The sequence below is a fragment of the Tachypleus tridentatus genome, chromosome 10, assembly GCF_004210375.1.
Source record: "Tachypleus tridentatus isolate NWPU-2018 chromosome 10, ASM421037v1, whole genome shotgun sequence".
NCBI classification, from domain to species: Eukaryota; Metazoa; Arthropoda; class Merostomata; order Xiphosura; family Limulidae; genus Tachypleus; species Tachypleus tridentatus.
Window position 1 is genome coordinate 131,953,916 of NC_134834.1, and position 19,972 is coordinate 131,973,887.

Below are 19,972 nucleotides of genomic sequence, written 5' to 3' on the forward strand. Positions count from 1 at the left end.
TTAGAATGACAGGTGTGTTACACAGCCTAAAGCACTTGAATTTCTTTTTTCATAGTAGCTCATGTACACCATTTGATTACATGTAGCCATTATCATTCCCATTGCAAGATATCAAAACAGGCCCACTGTTCTTGAATCGTTCTAACTAACACTGAATGGATTTCACACAAAAAGTTGGCTTATCCATCGTACAGAGCAAGTTGGCATTGCTTCTGCTTCAATAAATGTTAACATTTATACTGGGAAAGTAGCACTGAAATCTTACAATTATAGAAATTCTACTTGTCTTTCTTTGAAGAGTAAGTGTATACTACTTCATTCAGGTCCAATTTTCATACAAATGTATTCTTAACTGAGATTGTTGGGAGCCTAATGAGTCTATTTTGTTTTATGGTTGGTGTCAAACAAATTGAGTTTTCTCAAACATTTCTCCACTAGCATAGTATTGGGCAAAATCAGCAGAATTCTCAGTGGAGTAAAAATGTTGGATAGATGTGCTAATATGTATTTGCACACATATTCATAGATACTTTACAAGAAGATTTTAGTTATTCTCCATGAAAGTACTTACAATTTATCACACAATTCTATTGCATTAACACCAGTTACCTCGCAACCTGATAAACCATCATGGAGATCAAGGCAATGTTTGAACAAACCTCTTTTTGAGTTTTGTTGAATACAATATAACCAGTAGCTCCAGACATTTCTGGTTGTTAGAAATTTTAAGGGATGACTGTGAACCTAAATAATCTTTTGTGTGCCATCTTTAGGTTTATGTTATACATTCTTAATTTCAATAATTATTAAAGAACAGTCATTTATGCAATGGCTCCAAATAATTGTTCAAACTGTATTAGAATATTTTAATAAACTTATTCAAATCATCACTACATACATTATCCTTATCTCACAGAATTTACTGCAGTTATGCTCTTTTAGGTTTTAGAAATACTTTCTGGTGAGCATATGAATTTCAAATAAATAATAACTTGTTTTTAATAAATAGCAGTCTTTGAAATGAAGATGTTTTAACATTACCGTTTTGCTTTAAGGAATAAAATCAGTTATTCCGATAGTTTGAAAACTTACTTGATCTTGCTCTTAGTTAATTGTAATTTCCTAACTTGTCTTTACATCACAGGAAATTAAAAATAACTTTTATGATATTAATGTATGAAAATTAATTTAATTCTCACTTTCTTAATACTGCCTTTTCTTAACCCATCTTTGGATAAACACATCAAAAATATACTTTTATGAGTAATATTACCTAAATATATACTCTCTTATTGGTGATTATTTGTTGTCTTTAATCTTATCTTTTATAACAATCACATCTGTGCGATGTACAGTTAATAAAAGTAGAATTTTTTTTAATTCTTTGCTACTGAGATTAAATAAGTTATGTAAATATGATTATTTAAAGTATTTTCAAACCTATTGACCTTGTTTATGTCATTAAAGATTTCTTCTTGGCATTGTATAAAAAAGAATCATGGCTTAACGATCATATTAAAATCATATTTTATTTTACTGATTCTTCTATCAGATAACAGATAAAAAGCAAGTTAGTTTGATTAATATTACCTTTTATTTCCAGAATATTACATTAAATCACATGATGGAATCACAGTAAGACCATTATAGTCTTTACATGAACCAGCTTTAGAGTGATTACTTTACAAGGTTGTTTATTCTTTTTACATCAGTTCTCTTTACTCATTTTTTATACAACATTTATAGACTGAATGCATTAAAAAATGCTGCAGAGAAAGAGGGAAAGCTGTGAAGGGGGAAATCTCACTTTACTTTACTCTATTCTGTTATTGATATTTATTTCTAGAGCTAAAAAGTTATGGTTATAGTTTAAAGAACGATTAATCAGTAATGGTCAACTGTGCAAATCCAATTAAAGTTTTGTCATCGGGTATCTCAGAAGAATTACTGCTTGTATTCTGCAAGATAAGAAACACAAGATTATATTAATTTCATTTTCTAAACATTCCAGTTCCATTTCCACCTTTTTTTTAATGCACATATATAACAAGGCAAATTTTATTTACTAAATTAATAATCTGTGGAATGGAACACTAGAACATACAAACACTTCTCAAAATATTTCAAATTTAAAAATATGGTTTTGGTTCAGGAACCAGTGGTTTCACAGTGCACCAGAAAGTGTTAAAAAATTGATTGATTAATAATGTTTACATATATTATTTTTATAGTAGTTTTTTAAGATTATTTTTACATATAGATCACATTCAAAGAAATTACAGTACCAATTTGTCAATGAAATAAATTAATTTGAATTCTTTGTTTGAAATTAAATTGAGACTCCAGGGAAGCATAATCAAATACATTCAAAATGTCTTCTGCTTTCCCATATTTAACTTTTTTCCCCAATCACATCAATCAATTCTATAAATATGCATCTAGTAAAGTTTGCCAGCAGTGACCTTGTGAAGAATATTATTCTAATGAAGTTTGAAAACTTTTAAAAGAATTGCAAATTCCTGGAATAAAACTTCTCATGGCTTCAGCATGTTCTGGTAATAGCAAAAAAGACCAGGTTTCCTCAAATTTGTAGGGCTTGTCATCAGTATACATTTCCAGTATATTTCCCCCTTTTTTCCCTTAATGCTTATAATTTAATTTCTTCTTAGTGTAAGTTACTTTTTATCGCAGGCCATATCATTTAGAACAAAGCACATTTGTGTTATTTATGCCTAGTGATGCCAGAACTGTTTGTCAAATTAGTGGGACTCAATTCAAAAATGTAAAATTAATATGTATTCAAGGAGAAAAACAAAAGACATCAGAAATATTTGCAAATAATTTTTAAAGCATGTCTTACTCTCTCTAAATTAAAACATTAACATTTACTTCAATTAGCCTGTACTTCTTTATTTTTTATCATTACTTGGTCTTACATTACTTCCACCACCAAAGGAGAGAGGTTATGTTTTTATCCCTGTGTGTGTGTGTGTGTGTGAATGGTTTTGGATGAAAGTTGGTATACATTTGGACTATAACCAAACTTAGAATTGAATTATTTTTGGAGGGTCAAGGTCATAGCAATGTTACAAAAATAAAAAAAAAACTATCTGTTAACATGAGGAACAGTTTTTCACACTATTTTTGCTTTATAACTCAGTCAAAAATGATAAGAGTTTGATGAAACTTGATAGGCTTACGAAGAATATTATTTCTCTTTGTCCTGCTAAAAATGGTCCATGTATGTTGAAAATGACAGAAATATGGACACTTTTCCTATATTTGAAGGTAAAACATGATCAACATAGCATGGCACTCTAATGAGTGCTCCTCTTGTTACACCTGAGTCTGTTTACTCACTGAGTATGTAGAAATATAATATTTCAGAAACAAACACAAAAAAACAACAAACAAACAAAAAAACAACCTTCAATCCTTTACCAGAACTATTACAAACTTACGCTTATCAAACTGGATAAAATAGTTCTATTTAAAAGAAACATATGCCCACTACTTCCAATCAGTTATACCTCTGGTACATAAGAATACTGTGTGTTCTCTTTCTCCTTGTATAAATACAAGACTTTTGAAAATTCCTTACAAGTGCAGGCATGTATAGTTCCCACATAATGTATTGGTCAAAAAGGTTGTTAAGTTTTTTTGCTCCAGCTACCTATTTTTCTGTGCCATCGACCTAGAGTAGCAACTTCTGTCTTTCTACAGGAAAAATAACTACAATGTCACTTATAGTACAGAAAACTGAAAAAAATATATGTTTTTAACTGGAAGACAGGTGATCTCTTAAGATAGTAATCTCTATATGTCATTGACTAGTCATATGACTACCACTAGTTACTCCAAGTTCATCGGACATTGACAAGTTAAGTAGTGAACATGACATTTATTTAGTCTGAAATTACAAGTTTGATAAACAGGCCAAAACAGGTTACTAACTTAGATTATCTTCTAAGCTAACTCTACAGTAGAGGTGAATAACCAATGTGACATGCAGAATATACATTTTTACTGTGTTTGTTTTGAATAAATATTTTTTATTGTAATTACACATTTGTGTTCAGTCTCTCTATACTTTGTACGAATTCAATTAGTAAGAGAATACAGAACTATTTCACGATAAATATCTTCACATCTTCACAAATATCTGCCTTTTAGAAGTTAGTGTAATTTATATATTTTACAATGTATTAATAATTATGATTTGGTTTGTTTTGAATTTCACTCAAAGCTACAATAGGGTTATCTATGCTAGCCATCCCTAATTTTGCAGTATAAGATTAGAGGGAAGGCAGCTAGTTATCCCCACCCACTGCCAACTCTTGGGACTGACCATCACATTATAATGCCCCCAGGGCTGAAAGGGAGAGCATGTTTGGTGTGTAATAATTATGTTAAATACCTCTTTCATAAGAGGTCTCTTGTAGCTTAAATGTTACATAAATTCTCACAGTACTGAACACATATGCAACAAATGCCATGACCAACACAATTACTCTGACAGGTCTTCTTCGTTTAATTAATAAATTTTTCTGATGTTAGCAAAAAAATCAGTTAGTTATTATGAACCTTTTCTTTGTCTAGCTTATAAAACTGAATGTTAAAAAAACAATAACAAAAAAGTAGAAGAGCTAAGAAACAGTTTTTAAGTTATTCATAGTAATAATTGGATATTTCTACTAACATTTTAGGTAAAACTCTTTCACTTGATTCAGCTAATGAACTAAAAATATGCTAAAACTATGGAACTGGGTGACAAACTGCAAACTTTAATGCTACTACTAAAAATTCTGAAGATAAACACATAACCATTTATGTCACAAAATAAACAGCTATCTTATTAAAAAACACACAATGATTTTACACTTAAGTTTTTAAATTTAAACACTTATTTTATACTGTATAAGAAGCACTGCAGATGCTTTAAACCATTCACAAGCCTATTGTGGTTAAATAACCATCACAGAATGTATAATAACCACCATCATGATCATCTGGAAAAACACAGCTTACCCATGTGTCATAATTTCTAATTATACTGTTACGATAAAAAACAATACAATTTTGAGTCTTAACAATTTACCCTTGTTTATGAAAGAATATATTATGCATCTCTTTTAATTTGCTATTGTCTGTTTCTTATACTTGAATCTGCTGTAGTCGTAAAACTTAAAAAGTATTCTTATTTACTAAGTATGCCAAGAAATGTAATGGGTATTTTGTCCAATTTTTCATTAATAAATGAAAAATTTAAAACTGCTTATATTTTATAAGTCATTTTATACTATGCTACCATAAAGACTTTCAGAGTTTAACAAAATTAATATTTACCATACAATCTACATAATATATTGAAAACAAAACAGTTCCTGATGGTTATATGAAAGATGCATATCCAAAAAGCTGCATGAGTGGCAATATTAAAGATTCTGTTATATCTAATTATAGCTGATGTGTGACTTCTATGATTATTTGTATAATTATTATATTATACATATGATAATTTTCTTTACAGTGTGATTATCTTTGCTTAAGGTAACAATGACCTTAAAGAGATCCCCCAATATTGCTTGAGGACTTCCATCATAAGAATTTCATAACACCAGGTGTAACAAACAGCATCAAACCAATATCTGTCAAACTTTCTAAGTTAACTTTGCTTCAAAAATGCTTAGACTACATTACTCCAACCCATATCAACTCACTGAATCACAATCTGGAGAAGATGTCCAAAGTCTTCATCTGCCAGCAACAAAATTGCATGTTGGGCTGCTATTGATGCTATGTGCACCTTTAATGGAGGTGCTACATCCAAAATAAATCTTTAAGCAATGATAATGACTGCAGGACAAGACAATTCCTGGACAATATTGACTTACAAAGAGTGAAAGGAGCAGAAATAGGCTTTTTTGAGAAAGGAAAGCAGGAATGTATCTTACAGAAATGATAAGCAGCTACTGAAAAAGAAGGGGATGTTAATGTTTCAAGGGAATACTAGATGAAGAAAAGGAAGTTGGGATGGCTCCTGGAGCCTACAATGGGACTGAGATATTTTAAGTGCAATAAATGAACAGAAAAACTTTAATGGTTATTTTATCAAAATGCAGTTTTCATTGAGGTCACCAATTTATTAGCATAACTTCACCATTAAAGCCAATATCAGCATAAAATTTAGAATACTTGTTGATATTACACTCTTCCTGATTTTGAATTTTTTTAAATTAAAAAATACTTACCAATTGTTTTGTTACAAGTTTAATTACCACTAATGAAACATTAATTAAAATTAATTATCCATAGGTTGTTAATGTTAAAGAAAATTTGCAAGGTCTTTAATTAAAGCTATGAAGATATTTACAAAGAGCATGTATATCAACTTTCACATTTTTATATTTCTCAAGTAAAGTTATTGTGTAAGAGTAACTCGTGCATTTCTTTATCCCTGCTGCATTAAACATGCATAACTGTAAGTGTATTTTCAGATACTATGACATCAGACTTTTGTTTTGTACTCAAACTGAAAGCTACAAGAAGTGTTTCCTTAGCATGTAAGTTTGCCCAGTTTTTAAGGGTCACTGCTACTTCAAGTTTCAACATGTATTTTAGTTAATTTTCTCTCTCCACAGGCATCTTTTTCTGCACAAGTTACGAAGTTAAGCGAGTTTCATTCAAAATTTAACTAAGCAGCTTTCTTTTCATAATATACCAATAAATGTTGCATAAAAACCAATAATTGATATTTTAATATTATTTACATTTTAAGTTTTTACTTTTATAAGGCAATATTAAAATGATGTACAATTTCTCCTAGTGTGAAAATTGTGAAATTTGCTCTCTAAGCATCCCTTCTTTAATTTATTTATTACCCTTCAAAAAAGTATGAAATTTAATGTAAGTTACTCATTGTAATATTGTCATTATTTAGGTAAAGCATAATTTTCATAGCTTTGTATCTTATTTGGTTGAAGAGCTATAAAACAGTCAATGAGATCACTCATGCCACATCCTCTCTTTAAGAAATTGGCAATAGTTTATGCTGATGTTCAATGCTTTAATATTTATAAAACAATAGAAAGAAAAGGTCTTCATGTATCAAATGACATATTATGTTACATTGTTTTCTGTGAAGAGAATTGTCAATTCTGTTTTAATTTCAAGCTTGATTCCCACAAAGAACACATTAATGAGCTTATATGAATTCTTAATGGCTCTCATCACATTGGAAGAAAGTAAAAAAAAATTGTGACACTTATAGAAGCTTATCTGCTTTTTTTGCACATTATTTTGTTTTCTTTGGTGCATTACTCAATTAAATAATTATTTAGTGCAGTACTACCCCTAGTGTAAAATGTAGGGTTAAGTATTATCAATAGCAAAAAAATTGACTAACCTTGTATGAATTTATGGTAGAGAAAATTACAGATTAAATATAGTTTTACTGAAATATACTTGGAAGGTTTTAGAGATTATGCAAATAAAATCTAAGGTTTTTGAGATGAAAAAAGTTTTTTAATCATGATGGGAAAATTATTTAGCACTTGAACTAGCATGTGGAAATATATATATATTCAAGGACAAATATTTTGTAAAAACACTTCACTAAAATGTCTGACTTTTTCTATACAAAACGATTTGTAATGTTTACTTAAAGTCTGCCAACGTTTGTGAATATACACAGAGTTTAATAAAAGTTATAGTATGGAAACTATAATGAATACAGAAGTAATCATGAGGTCTGTTGACTAACCTTGTTGTAAATGTTAATACATTCTCTTTCCACAGTATGTGTAACAAGATTTTCTTTAAATGTGAAGAGACTGAGAATGGATACACTGGTTAATAAAATAGCAAACAAACAAACAAACAAAGAACTATTCAAAGGATGGTTTGTTTGATAAAAGTCAAAGTAACCTAACTGGTGAAGAACCTTTTGTAATTAAATTTCCATTATATGATGATATACTGTACTGAAATTTATTAAAAAACAAGTGTATGGATCAGTGTTTTATACATATATGTTCACAGTATTGTTTTACTCTTTATATTGCTTTCCTTTTCTCAGTTGAACAGGACACATATTTTGTAATAACTTATTAGGAGAAAATGTATGTATGTACAATATGCATTTGGGCTACGTTGCTGTAACAGCTTATAGAACTGCTCCACTTTCTACACAAAATATATAAACTAAATTACACATTTACTTGCTTTAAGTGCCAGATTTGTGTGAAAATATATATTTGAAGTTAAAAAAATATTGATATAGACATGTGTATCAGAGACCACTTGTATCAATTACAATACACATCTTCTAGTCACTTCATTAATCAAAATTTTAGTGAGGGTATACTTGTACTTATAAATAGTTTCATAAGTTTTAGCTAGTAGAGTAGGAATTTGTATTGAAATTTATATATTTCACTTCAAATCTTATGAGTTCTAAATACTCAAAACTAAGATAAAATATAAAGCACATCTTTAATAATAATAATATAAAGTACTATACATGTACATAACGAATAACAGTTTTTAACATCTTGCCATTTGAATAAGATTATTCAATCATATCTATTAAGAACTATATATGCACTTCAAGTAAAACAAAACTGCTTAATAATATCAAATCACAAATACATTTACTTACTAATGCAAATGTTACTGATTTCAGTGTTGGCTGAACAATTAGTTTTTGTAGATTGGCTGCAACTGTCAAGGGAAGAAAAAAAGAATGGTCTTTATGTTTGATAAACAATGCACAAACAATTGAGCTTCCAGTTAAATGTTTTTCAATCATCGTATAAATCTCACAAGTTATATGATTATTAGATACAATTTTTGGAAATTTTATGTATTTTACTGTGCTATATTCAAATGCCTTCATAAACAGAAAGTATTATTAAATTGTAGAACCTGAGTATTTTCAAAAAAGAAAAGTTAAAACTATGTATTTTATACGAAAAGTGCACAGACAAACATATTAATAATCTTTTGAATGTTCTGTAGTATTACAAAAGAGAAGAAATTTCTTTTTAATTTTTAGTGAGAGACAAAGAAGTTATTTTACTGCAAAGCTATGCAATGGGCTATTTGTTCACTGTAGAGAATCAAATCCAGATTTTAATACTAAGCCTGTAAACTTACTATTGACACACCAAGGAACATTTTAAGGAAGTTTTTTAATTGGAAGCTTACAAGTGAATTTAGAACAGAAATAAATTCCCTCCAAGAAATGATTTAAACCTTAACTCTGACAATTGATAATAAATACAGAAAATGAAATGTAGACTGCAGTAACAAGACTGTTTTCTTCAAACTGGTGAACAAAATACAGTTACGACAAAGTGTTCGTACTCCTACGTCGTGAGTAGCTTTTTCCTCATAACTTAAAAATTATCATGATTAGGATAATGAAAATAAAGTTTATTATAAATATTATATTAACACACATCTACATAAAGTTTTATGTAAATTGAATGACAAATAAACTGTTTCTTAACAAATAACCAAGCAAAGGAGGGGCAGAAAGTGTTCGTGCATCTACTTTAATGGTCAGTTGTGTTGCCTTTCAGGTGAATTACTTGGCGCGCAATCTCTCCTCATTGCCCTCCATGATCGTTTGACAGTGCTCGACTGGTATTTACTTCCATTCTTCTTTATAGAAGGCCTCCAACTCTTGCAAGTTTTTCGGATGACGCTGATGAACCCTAGTCTTCAACTCATGCCAAACGATTTCAATTGGGTTGAGATCGGGTGACTGCGATGGCTACTCCAGAACGCTTATATGGTTCCTCTGCAACCAGGATTGCACATATTTTGATGTGTACTTAGGATCATTGTCATGCTGGAAGACCCAATGACGCCCAAGCTTATTATATATCAACGTACTCTTCTTTTTTCATAATTCTGTTGACACAGTGAAGGCTGCCTATACCAGAAGAGCTAAAGGAACCACGTAGCATGATCGAGCCACCTCCATGTTTAACTGTAAGGACAGTGTTCTTTGGAAGATTGTGTTACCCCTTCCTTCAGAAAATATAGTGAACATCATTGTGGCTGAAAAGCTCGATTTTAGTCTTGTCTGACCAAAGAATACTCTTCTAATAGGTAAAGGGTTTATCTACATGCTTTCTTGCATACCTCAATCGTGCTTCTAAATGAACAGGCTTTAAATATGGAGTTCTATGAGAACGGCATGCTTTGAACACAGAAGAGAGTAACATGTTCGTAACTGTAGAGGTGCTTACTTCAACCCCAGTTTCCCTTATGAGTTTCTGTATATCATTACATGTTAAACGAGGGTTCCTACTAACTTCTCTGAGAACCTTCCTCTTGGTTCTCTCTGGAATTTTGGTAAGGCATCTGGAACGAGGGAGGTTAGTAGTTGATCCTGTAAGCTTAAACTTGGCAATTATGCTTTGAACAGTAGATTTTGGCACATCAAGTTGTGTAGCAATACCGGAAATTACTTGACAGTTGTTTCTTGTTTGCCATGATGACCAAGCAAATAATGTTGGAGATGGCGCTAAATTGCTGGAAGTACATTTTTTTGCTGATTAAATTCCAATAATTATGAACCCAGTGTCTAGTTCTGGAATGGTATGATGTAATTTATTTGCTAAACTAAACAAAATTTTTATGTGAATATCAGTTTTTTCACATGTTCTGAACAGTACCAATACTTTATGCTCCTTCTATTTTTGGTTATTTGTTTATAAACAGTTTATTTGTCGTTCAATTTACGTACAAAATTATGTAAATGTGTTTTAGTATAATATTTATAATATACTAAACTTTCAACATCCTAATCGTGACACTTTTTTAGTTATGAGGAAAAAACTACTCACAACACAGGGGTACAAACATTTTCTGTCGTAACTGTAGTAGTTTGAAAATTTCAAGTTGAAATGTTCCCATTAAAATATAGAATAGGTTTAGGAAGTTGAAATATTTCTGAATGGTCACAAATTACTTACTTTCTTAGATACAGCAAAAGTTTGAATTTATGAATTACTTTCTTTATCACTATTTAAGAATTCAAGAATAAAAAAAAAACACTATATTACTCAAACAAATATTTAAATAATAATAATAATTCACCAAAGAACCTTTAATCATGATTTAAGTTTGGATTTACTATACATAATTAGTTCAAAATTTCATGTGTCTCAAATATTGTGAAAACATTAACACGGTTTATTTAAAGGGTTCATAATTACAAGAAAATTTACACAATCAACAGGAACTTTAATGTTGCTTAATAAGAGGTAAAAAAATATAATAAACTGTATTAAGCTGGGACAGGCACATAAATTGAATTTTTAATACAACGCATAAGCTAAAAATTATATAAAAACATTTACTGTGTTTAAAAAACAAAGGTTTACAATCTTAACAATGTTCTACATTTACCAAAATAATGAGCAAAACATTTATTTTAAATTACTTTTACAAACTTGAGATTGATAATTTTTCTAATAATGATAATATGATAGTAAGAAGTCTTCACTTTAAAAAAAAAATTATTGTTTTAATATACAATGTGTAACACAGAAAACAACAAAATATACATCTACAAATAATTACATACACACCAAAGAGGACTTACCGACCATAATATCTTTTCTATCTACTAGACTTGCACCTACTAGCTCCTCTGCTATACCATCAGCTGTATCTAGACCAACCATTTCAAATCAATATTAGATAAACTATTTAAAAATTCTGGATTTTTGCAATAGTACGCAGAATAAATACACTAACATGAACTCTGAAATACTTCACATTTTAAAAGCTGTAATTCAAAAACTAAAAATTTGATCTAGAAATCACATTTGATAAGATAAAAATTAGCAGTCGATGAGTAAAGATACTACATAACCTAAATTAAAGGTTTATTTGTATTCAGTGTTTCAATAAAATATTTTTATATTCTTATGGTAGTTATTAAACATATTTTTTAAACTGACTACAATTTATATTTTGTTGTAACATTCTGACTTAGTGCTAAGTGTAGTATTTTCCTTATTAGATAAAACTATTCTGTTATGCTAACACTAAAAAATACTGCATTAACAACAGTACTTAATTTTAAATATATTTAAGCAAACAATGCTAATTCTATTTTATACTTACCTTGTGAAGGTGTAAAGTCAAACCTAATATCATGCAACTCCCTACGGTAATTTCTACAAATATAATCAGAAATGAAATATCAATCATAAACATGAATGAACATTTACATTAACAACAGAAAATGTTGCCTACGTATGACCAAAAAAATGATTCCTAAAGTTCTAATTTCTCACAAGAAAAACCAGAACTACAGATTTTCTATGTTTCCAAAATGTTAATCATGTTGGACAATAAAAAAAAAATACCTTTGAAATTTATTTACAATTTCATTTTAATAACCCAACTCACTATTAAGTTATAATTAATTCCTGATTTCAGTCCAATATACTCACTTTAGGGACAAATACTTGGCAGTGGTAATGGCATGCAGAGTGACCAACCACTGTTATAACAGTACTTTCTCTTGACCATTTGACTTGTATATTTTATTCAGAGTATGAAAATTCTGTTTTATTTTTTTAACTGTTTCAAGCAGATCATGCAATAGCACATTATAGTTTACTCTTGTTCATCCACATTGTGACCAATGTGCCAAATAAAAAAAGAATATCCAATCTTAGAGAGTTATTTCCAACATCTCACAATAATTACATAATTTTTCAAGATGAATAGATAAAAGAAAAATTCATAATAACTATGACTTAATCAATAAATCTTGCAATTACTGAAGTGTCATAAGAGCAATAGTCTAAATTTATTTTATATTTAGACTGTGGTTTTAACAAAATAGAGCTAATTTCCTAATTTACTTCTGGTGAAATATGAATTAAGAAACACATATGCCTTTATGATAGTAATTTTATTATTGTTTTTTTTCACTCTCCTTTTTTTAAAACTTGTGGTTAATTGTTTAACATAATAAAGTAACTGTAGAATAGCATTAGTGCCTGTATCATTTTTTCTCATAAAATGTTTAATGAATTCAAAGAATTGGTTTTTTTTTTTGATGAAATGAATTTTTGTGAATCATAATGGTTCATATAAATGGTTCTTCATGCAGCAATAGACTAAATTTAGTTAATATATAATATCAAATAGTTTGAATTCAAGGTACCTGTATAAATATAAATAATGAAAACATCAAACACTCAATACTTTTTAAGTACACAATTTAAAAACTTTATTTTCAGACTGTGAACAGTCTCAAAACAGACAGATGCTTCAATATCCAATTACATCATCCTCAAGAGTATAAGATCAGAAACATGGTGCAAACCATATACCCCACAGCCATTAATAATGTGACCCAGTACTTCTACTTAAATTGTATATGTCAAAACATTGATTGTTTGAACTTATTATTCAATTACTTTTTGGAAGAACTCAACTTTCCCCCTATTATATTTGGATAATTGTTACGTCACCTCCACATTATACGTACAAATAATAAAGATATAAACTACAATAAAAGAATCACATTGTATTTCTTGAGATATCTGCAAGAGTTATACTTACAGCTACACCTCAGTTCTGTTTTCATAAATATATGTGAAACTAAGACATATCTTATAATTAAAATAATGTTGTTTGTTCCTCCTTAGTATGTGTATTACATATCTTGTCTTTGCTACATTTCAGCACTCAATTGATTTTTTTAAGTGCATGTGTGAAGATATTACATGCTTACACACCTTTAAAGTATTAAATGTTTATGTAACTTGTGTTATTGCTAGAACCATAAGAATATATATTTGGAACCATACATATTTGAGAAGACTGATTATGTTTATAGCTATATTCCAGCCCGAGTGTTACCAAAATATTTAACAATACAGTGATTACATTAGTCATCACTTTCTTAAAAATAAATACAAAAATATTGAAACTGGTCAATGATTTGTGCTACAAATGCCAAATCATGCCTCTTTTTGAGTGGTAGATTCTTTTTTTATTGTACATTCCTATTGTCAATACTTCAAAAGATGTGTTTTTTATGTGTAATGGTATACTGAAGGAAGATAAACCTAATAATTATTTTTTTCACTTCTGTGGTAAAAACATGTATTATTATTCTTTGTATACAGCAGTTCACTTAAACAACTAGTTCATATAACTAATAAATATAAAAATTATTCAAAGGGCTTACCTTATCCTCAGGACAAGATTTATTGTAGAGCTTACTTCTTGTATCGTCTGTAAGGATAGAAAAAACAAATTTAGAAGAAACAGACAGAACAAATCGAATTTTATTGATAGTGTATTTACAGGCAATATAGATGTCATGAAGTTATTTTAGATATTGTAATAAGCATTATCTATCTGCAGTAATTAAAATTTTGAACTCTGAGGGGTGCAGCTCTGTGCCAGGAACTCAAATAATTGTCCCTAAACTACTTAAAGAAGATGGAAGCTTGCTGCACAATCCAAAATTAATTTAGGGATTTTATTTTGATGCTAGTATTAAGAGGTGAGAAATACACAGACAATCTAAGAGAGAGACAGGATTGCATTTATTACATTAAGAGTTGACATGTTATCCTGTTACTGATAAGAGTCTAAATGTATGACAACTTGACATCTGGTTTTGAAAAAAATTAGTGTGACTTAAAAAAAAAAGCTACAGAAAATACAGTACCTCACTTTATTCTATACAATAAAAGTGCCCAAAATGGTATTTTTGTAAGCTCCATTAATAAAAACTTATTTTGTCTCATCCAACCACTCTACAATCCAATTAACCAATTTTTTGCATATGATTTGCACAAACAATCTTCTGTGTAACAACTTGTCAAAAGCCTTTTCATAATCTAAGTGGACCAAGACCACACTCCTTACATCATCCATATAAGTAACATCTTTGAAAAATGATACTGACTAGTAAGGAGAAAGTTTCCTTTGGTAATGCATGTTGACTTTTTTTTTTTTTTTATGGTATCATACTCACTGAGTAATTTCATATGACTTTTAAGCTTTTTCAGAGTCTATATTTTTTTTTACAATAAAAGTAAGATTAACTGACTTGTATATTTAGGGCAGTTCTTACCATTCCTTTTAAGAATAAGAGCAACATTAATAACTTTCAAATTCTCACGCAAACACATTGAACTACCACACAACCTTTATCAGCAGTACAGTGAAAAACCAGCCGTGTGTGTTAGCACATGGAGCTTGTTTTTATATTAAAATCGATGTGTATTTTAAGAGCCCAAATATTTTTCATATTCAAGGTCAGAATTTTGCCATTTAAAGTAGCAAAGTTACCATCTTTCACAACTGTAAATGTATTTCCAACAGACACCTCCTTTCACAACAAACTTTCTCAACTTATATAGCCCTCTATTGGTACAAATTTTAATTTGCCACTAGTCTTGATACTTGCATTTTCCCTTACATATGTTAATGTGAGATATCTGCATAGTGACATGCAAATGATCAACCAGCAACATTATCCCTATCACATCTAGTGCACTTTCCAATCTTGCAGCTGTTAACCACTTCGAGACTGATCAGATCACACAAACCACACTCGAGTGGGAAATGTTAGAAGAGATAAGTATCTATTGGAAATACATTTTAAATTTAAGAAAGTGTTTATTCCAATATGACATGTTACCTCAACTTACAAAATGCCAGAATCCTAGAGTAAACAGGTGAAGGGATCCATATGAAGATAATCCTCCTTCAGGAAGTGCCCAAAGGAAAACCATGAGGTGTGAGAAGGAACTAAAAAAAACACATGCTTGGGAGACCACACCATTTCTGAGCCAAGTATACTCTTTACCCATTAGTAATGTGTCACCAAAAAGGTGGAAACATGAGGAATCCCAAGAAAAGTTACAGAAATAATGAGAAGCCTCAATGTGGAGTGACTAGGGTACAATAGACTGCAAAGGGGAGTTTGACATCATCTAATACCTAGTGTTATCTGGAACTGTACATCAGTTCTGCAGTAGGAAAAGGGTCCTCCACCTTTTATTTCAATAATGAGTACCAGCATGGAAAAAAAAAGAGCTTTTGTACCAAGAATCCACTTTTGTAGACACATGCCTACAACACCAGATTAACCAGAAACCAACATCAGGAGGGCTCAGGTGGGTGTTCATCTACAGTCCAAAACCTGGCAAGATTGGGAATTTATTTTCCCATTTATGGTAGGAGAAGGCTAACCATTTAAACACATGTGAGGACCTACATGGCTGGTCAAGCTTCAACCAACACCAGATCCAACAATAATTGGTGGACAGCAGGAAATAGAGTGCTTCAGTCAGAAGAGCAAGTAGAAATATGCACACACGCACACACACATGTATCTATGGAGGAGTGCTACATCCAACACCAAGTAACATCTGGACTTGAACATCAGGTCTGCAGTAGGAAGAGTGTCACACTATCTACACCAGCAGAATACCACCACTCTACTTTAAACAGAATGAAATTGGACACACTTAGGAGAACAAGCCTCCATAATCCACAATACCAGCAGCTAAGAACTGGTATGTGGCAAGAACTCCCATAATCCACTAGAAGTAAGGAAAATTTGCATTAAAAGCATAGTAATCGCATTAACATAGTGCATCATCCAACATTTGGCATTGTATATCAGGTCTGCTGTAACATGAACGTTAAACACCATGGATGATCAGAGACAGAAAATTAATCACACTTCCCAATTAGAATCGATTGTAGAAGTCACTGTTTTGTGCTATCTCAGTGACTCTGTCATTAAACAAACACAAGACAGTCTTAAATTAATGAATTTGTCCTATTGCAGCTACTAACGCAATGTTTGGGCAAGTTTTATTATGCTAAACTAGTAGAAAGACTCAAGGTCATGGATTACATATGTATAAGATGATATACGAGTTTAAGGTCAAGATGACTTGATATATATTTAAGGACACGTGTAGTAAAGTTAACGACTTATGAGCTGGTAAGTCGGGTTTGAATCCATGCAATACACAAAATATTCCTTGCAATCTTGGGCTATCAGTGTGTTACAAGTGGTATGGTCAAATTGCATTGTTCAACCTTACAAATAGCTTTGTGTGAAATTCAACATCCACACAACCAAAAATACTGGGTAACATTTTTACTTACATTTTATCAAATAGCAGCATTCCACATGTCTAGCAAACTATACAATATTCAACAAAAAAAGTTATGTTGACCCAACACTGAAACATTCTTAGCCTGCTATCTAGGTAGTAATATTAAAAGTTGAAATATTTTTAGTGTCAAGTTTGTCATAATCATTTAGTCAATATTAGGTTGATTGAAAAAAAAAGTTGGTCCAATGTGTTGGTTAAACACTTGTTCAAAGTCTATTTGTTATCTGTGATTACTATTACCCATGATTAACCAAATTACTTTTTTAATTAGAATATCAATTGTTTGTTTTTTTATTCTTCTGAACATTTTTAACAACACTTTTTGTTTCAACGTTTTTGTTTTTTACTGTAACATGTTACATGTCTTTTCATGTTCCCCACAACTTGGTTATTTTTTAGCTTCCAAAATCTCCTTTTCTTCCTGTCATTAGTGAATTATAAGTCTTGAACAAACTTGCCCTTTCATTAGTTATTCACCATTCAGGTTGTTTAACTTTCTATATGTCGTCTGCATACTTCATCTATTTTACTACTCATGTACATCCAAAAGTAATGTAACCAAAATATTACTCAAGTTTTTTCTGTTAAACTACAATTCACTTATCTGTATCTTTTAAGAACTATGGCAATCAATAACTTCTCATTAATCAAAAAAATATAAACAGCTAAAAATGTGACTGAAAAATAAAGAAATCACCACAATACTACCATTAAAGTGGTATGATTACAATGTGTTATGTTTTTCTTTTAATCCTACTTTTAGTTTTTTTTTAAACTTTTTTGTGCAGGGAATATCTTTTCTACGTAACTTCTCAATACTGTTTACCAATGCAAACACAAAAGGGTAGCACTAAAGTTAAGTTGAAATGAAAAAAATTCAATCCCAGTTGTAAGACAATATTATTAAACCAATAAAATCTACCAATCGATTTATGTATATAGTTTTGTCGAGACATTTTGTTATATAACTAGCACTGTACTTGCTCATGGCTATAAATTATTTGTTTGTTGAATAGCATATGAAAACATTTAAGTTGGTTAACAAATTTTAGGACTATTATACTTATAAGATGCAGGCTGTTACTAATGTAGCTATGATAATGACATAATAACAAACAGCATTCAAGTTTGATGCATACTTGACACCAGAAAATATTAATTACTGATATATTTAATATTGTTTTAGGACAAGATAATGTAAAATTCATGACTAGATATTTTTACTTACTTTAATAACGAAATATTTCTGAAAACTTAAAGTTTGATTTTGTAAACTTTAGACCTAGAAGTATGTAGAGATGGAAATAGCAAAGTGATCACCAGAACTGATAAAGCTAATGCTACACTTGGAAGACTCAGAAAAATGCTCAACAGTAAAAGTACGAATATTAAAATGATAGTCAGACTTTATTATTGTCTTGGTGTGCCTGTCCTACTGTATGGTTGCAAAACATAGCAGATATACATAAAAGATGAACAGAGTTAAATGCATTCCATAAGAACAGTTTGCAACATTATGGAAGAATAAAGCACACAGATGTCAGATAAAGAGGTAGGTAGGTAGGTATTCAATGTTTATTGGCACAAAGCTACAAGGCTATCTGTGCCAGACAATATGTGGTACAGTATAGGTACAGGGCAATTAAGGTAAAAAGTAAAATATTTAAAATTAGGAACTGCCAGGAAGACTGAAGCAAGAACTACAACCTTGCTGTCAGTCACCTGAAGTTGGCCTTTCCTGTCTTGGGTTCAAGTCAAAAGAAAAATTGAAATGTGTAAAAGAAATCATGCTAAAACACTATATAGTCTGATAAAAAAATTTAAATTAAATGTAAAAGACCAATGGCTCTTAAAAATTTAAAACATGAGTGAGATGGGCAGTATCACATGGGCCAAAGTCAAGGGAAAACCCGTCTTACAAATATCTTTAAAATGGTGTCGTCGTTCTAGGTTGTAACAACGGCATGATAATAAAATGTGGATGATTGTAATCCGAGTGCCACACAGACCACACATAGGTGCAGCAGTTCCAGATAAAAGGAAGTGGTGGGTTAAAAAACTGTGACCAATGAGTAGCCTTACCAAAACAACCTCCTCTCTTTGATCCTTACAGAAGCAAGAGAGCCAAAGACCTAGAGAAGGTTTGATTTGAAAAAGCTCGTTATTGTGCTGCTCATTCCAGGTTGCCTGCCATCTGGTGTACAGTCTGGATGTGATAACTGGACCATAGTCCATGTATGGAATGGGTACCGGGATGATAAATCCATAACAGACAGACTTTGCTGCTCTGTCGGCCAGCTCATTCCCACAAATACCAACATGACCTGGTATCCAAAAGAATTGGATGGAGACAGATGAGAGAGAAAGATGGGCCATTTTATTTTCGATATTGATGAAAAGAGGGTGGTGAGTATCATAGAATGATTCCAGGGCCAATAGACAGCTGAGTGAGTCCGTATATATTGTACAATTTGTATACTGCAAAATTTCAATATGATTTAGGGCAAGAGAGATGGCATAGAATTCGGCAGTGAAAACAGAAACTGTAGGGGGGAGTCTGTGTGCCACAATCGAACTGTCACAAACCATGACTGTGCCAAGTGAGTCACCCGATTTGGAACCATCTGTATGTATAGGAATGCATGGAGAGGGTTCATGAGATTCCTCATACAGACTTTGCATGGGAGAAGTACAAAAATCTCCAATGCAAAGCTGAAGCCCTTGGTGATGGACAGGATCCAACATTTTCAGTGCTGAGGTTCTGGAAGAACCATGAA

General features: G+C 30.8%; 1 protein-coding gene across 1 annotated transcript in view; it reads right to left on the reverse strand.

The window, feature by feature from the left end:
• Positions 1–1,575: 1,575 nt before the first annotated feature.
• The window catches only part of LOC143228508 (serine/threonine-protein kinase OSR1-like), a 69,274-nt gene continuing 50,877 nt past the window's right edge, over positions 1,576–19,972 (reverse strand). The window contains 5 exon segments of the mRNA XM_076459757.1: positions 1,576–1,958; positions 8,660–8,721; positions 11,621–11,689; positions 12,148–12,200; positions 14,234–14,280. Coding sequence (XP_076315872.1) covers positions 1,881–1,958; positions 8,660–8,721; positions 11,621–11,689; positions 12,148–12,200; positions 14,234–14,280 — 309 coding nt within the window. The 3' untranslated portion in view covers positions 1,576–1,880.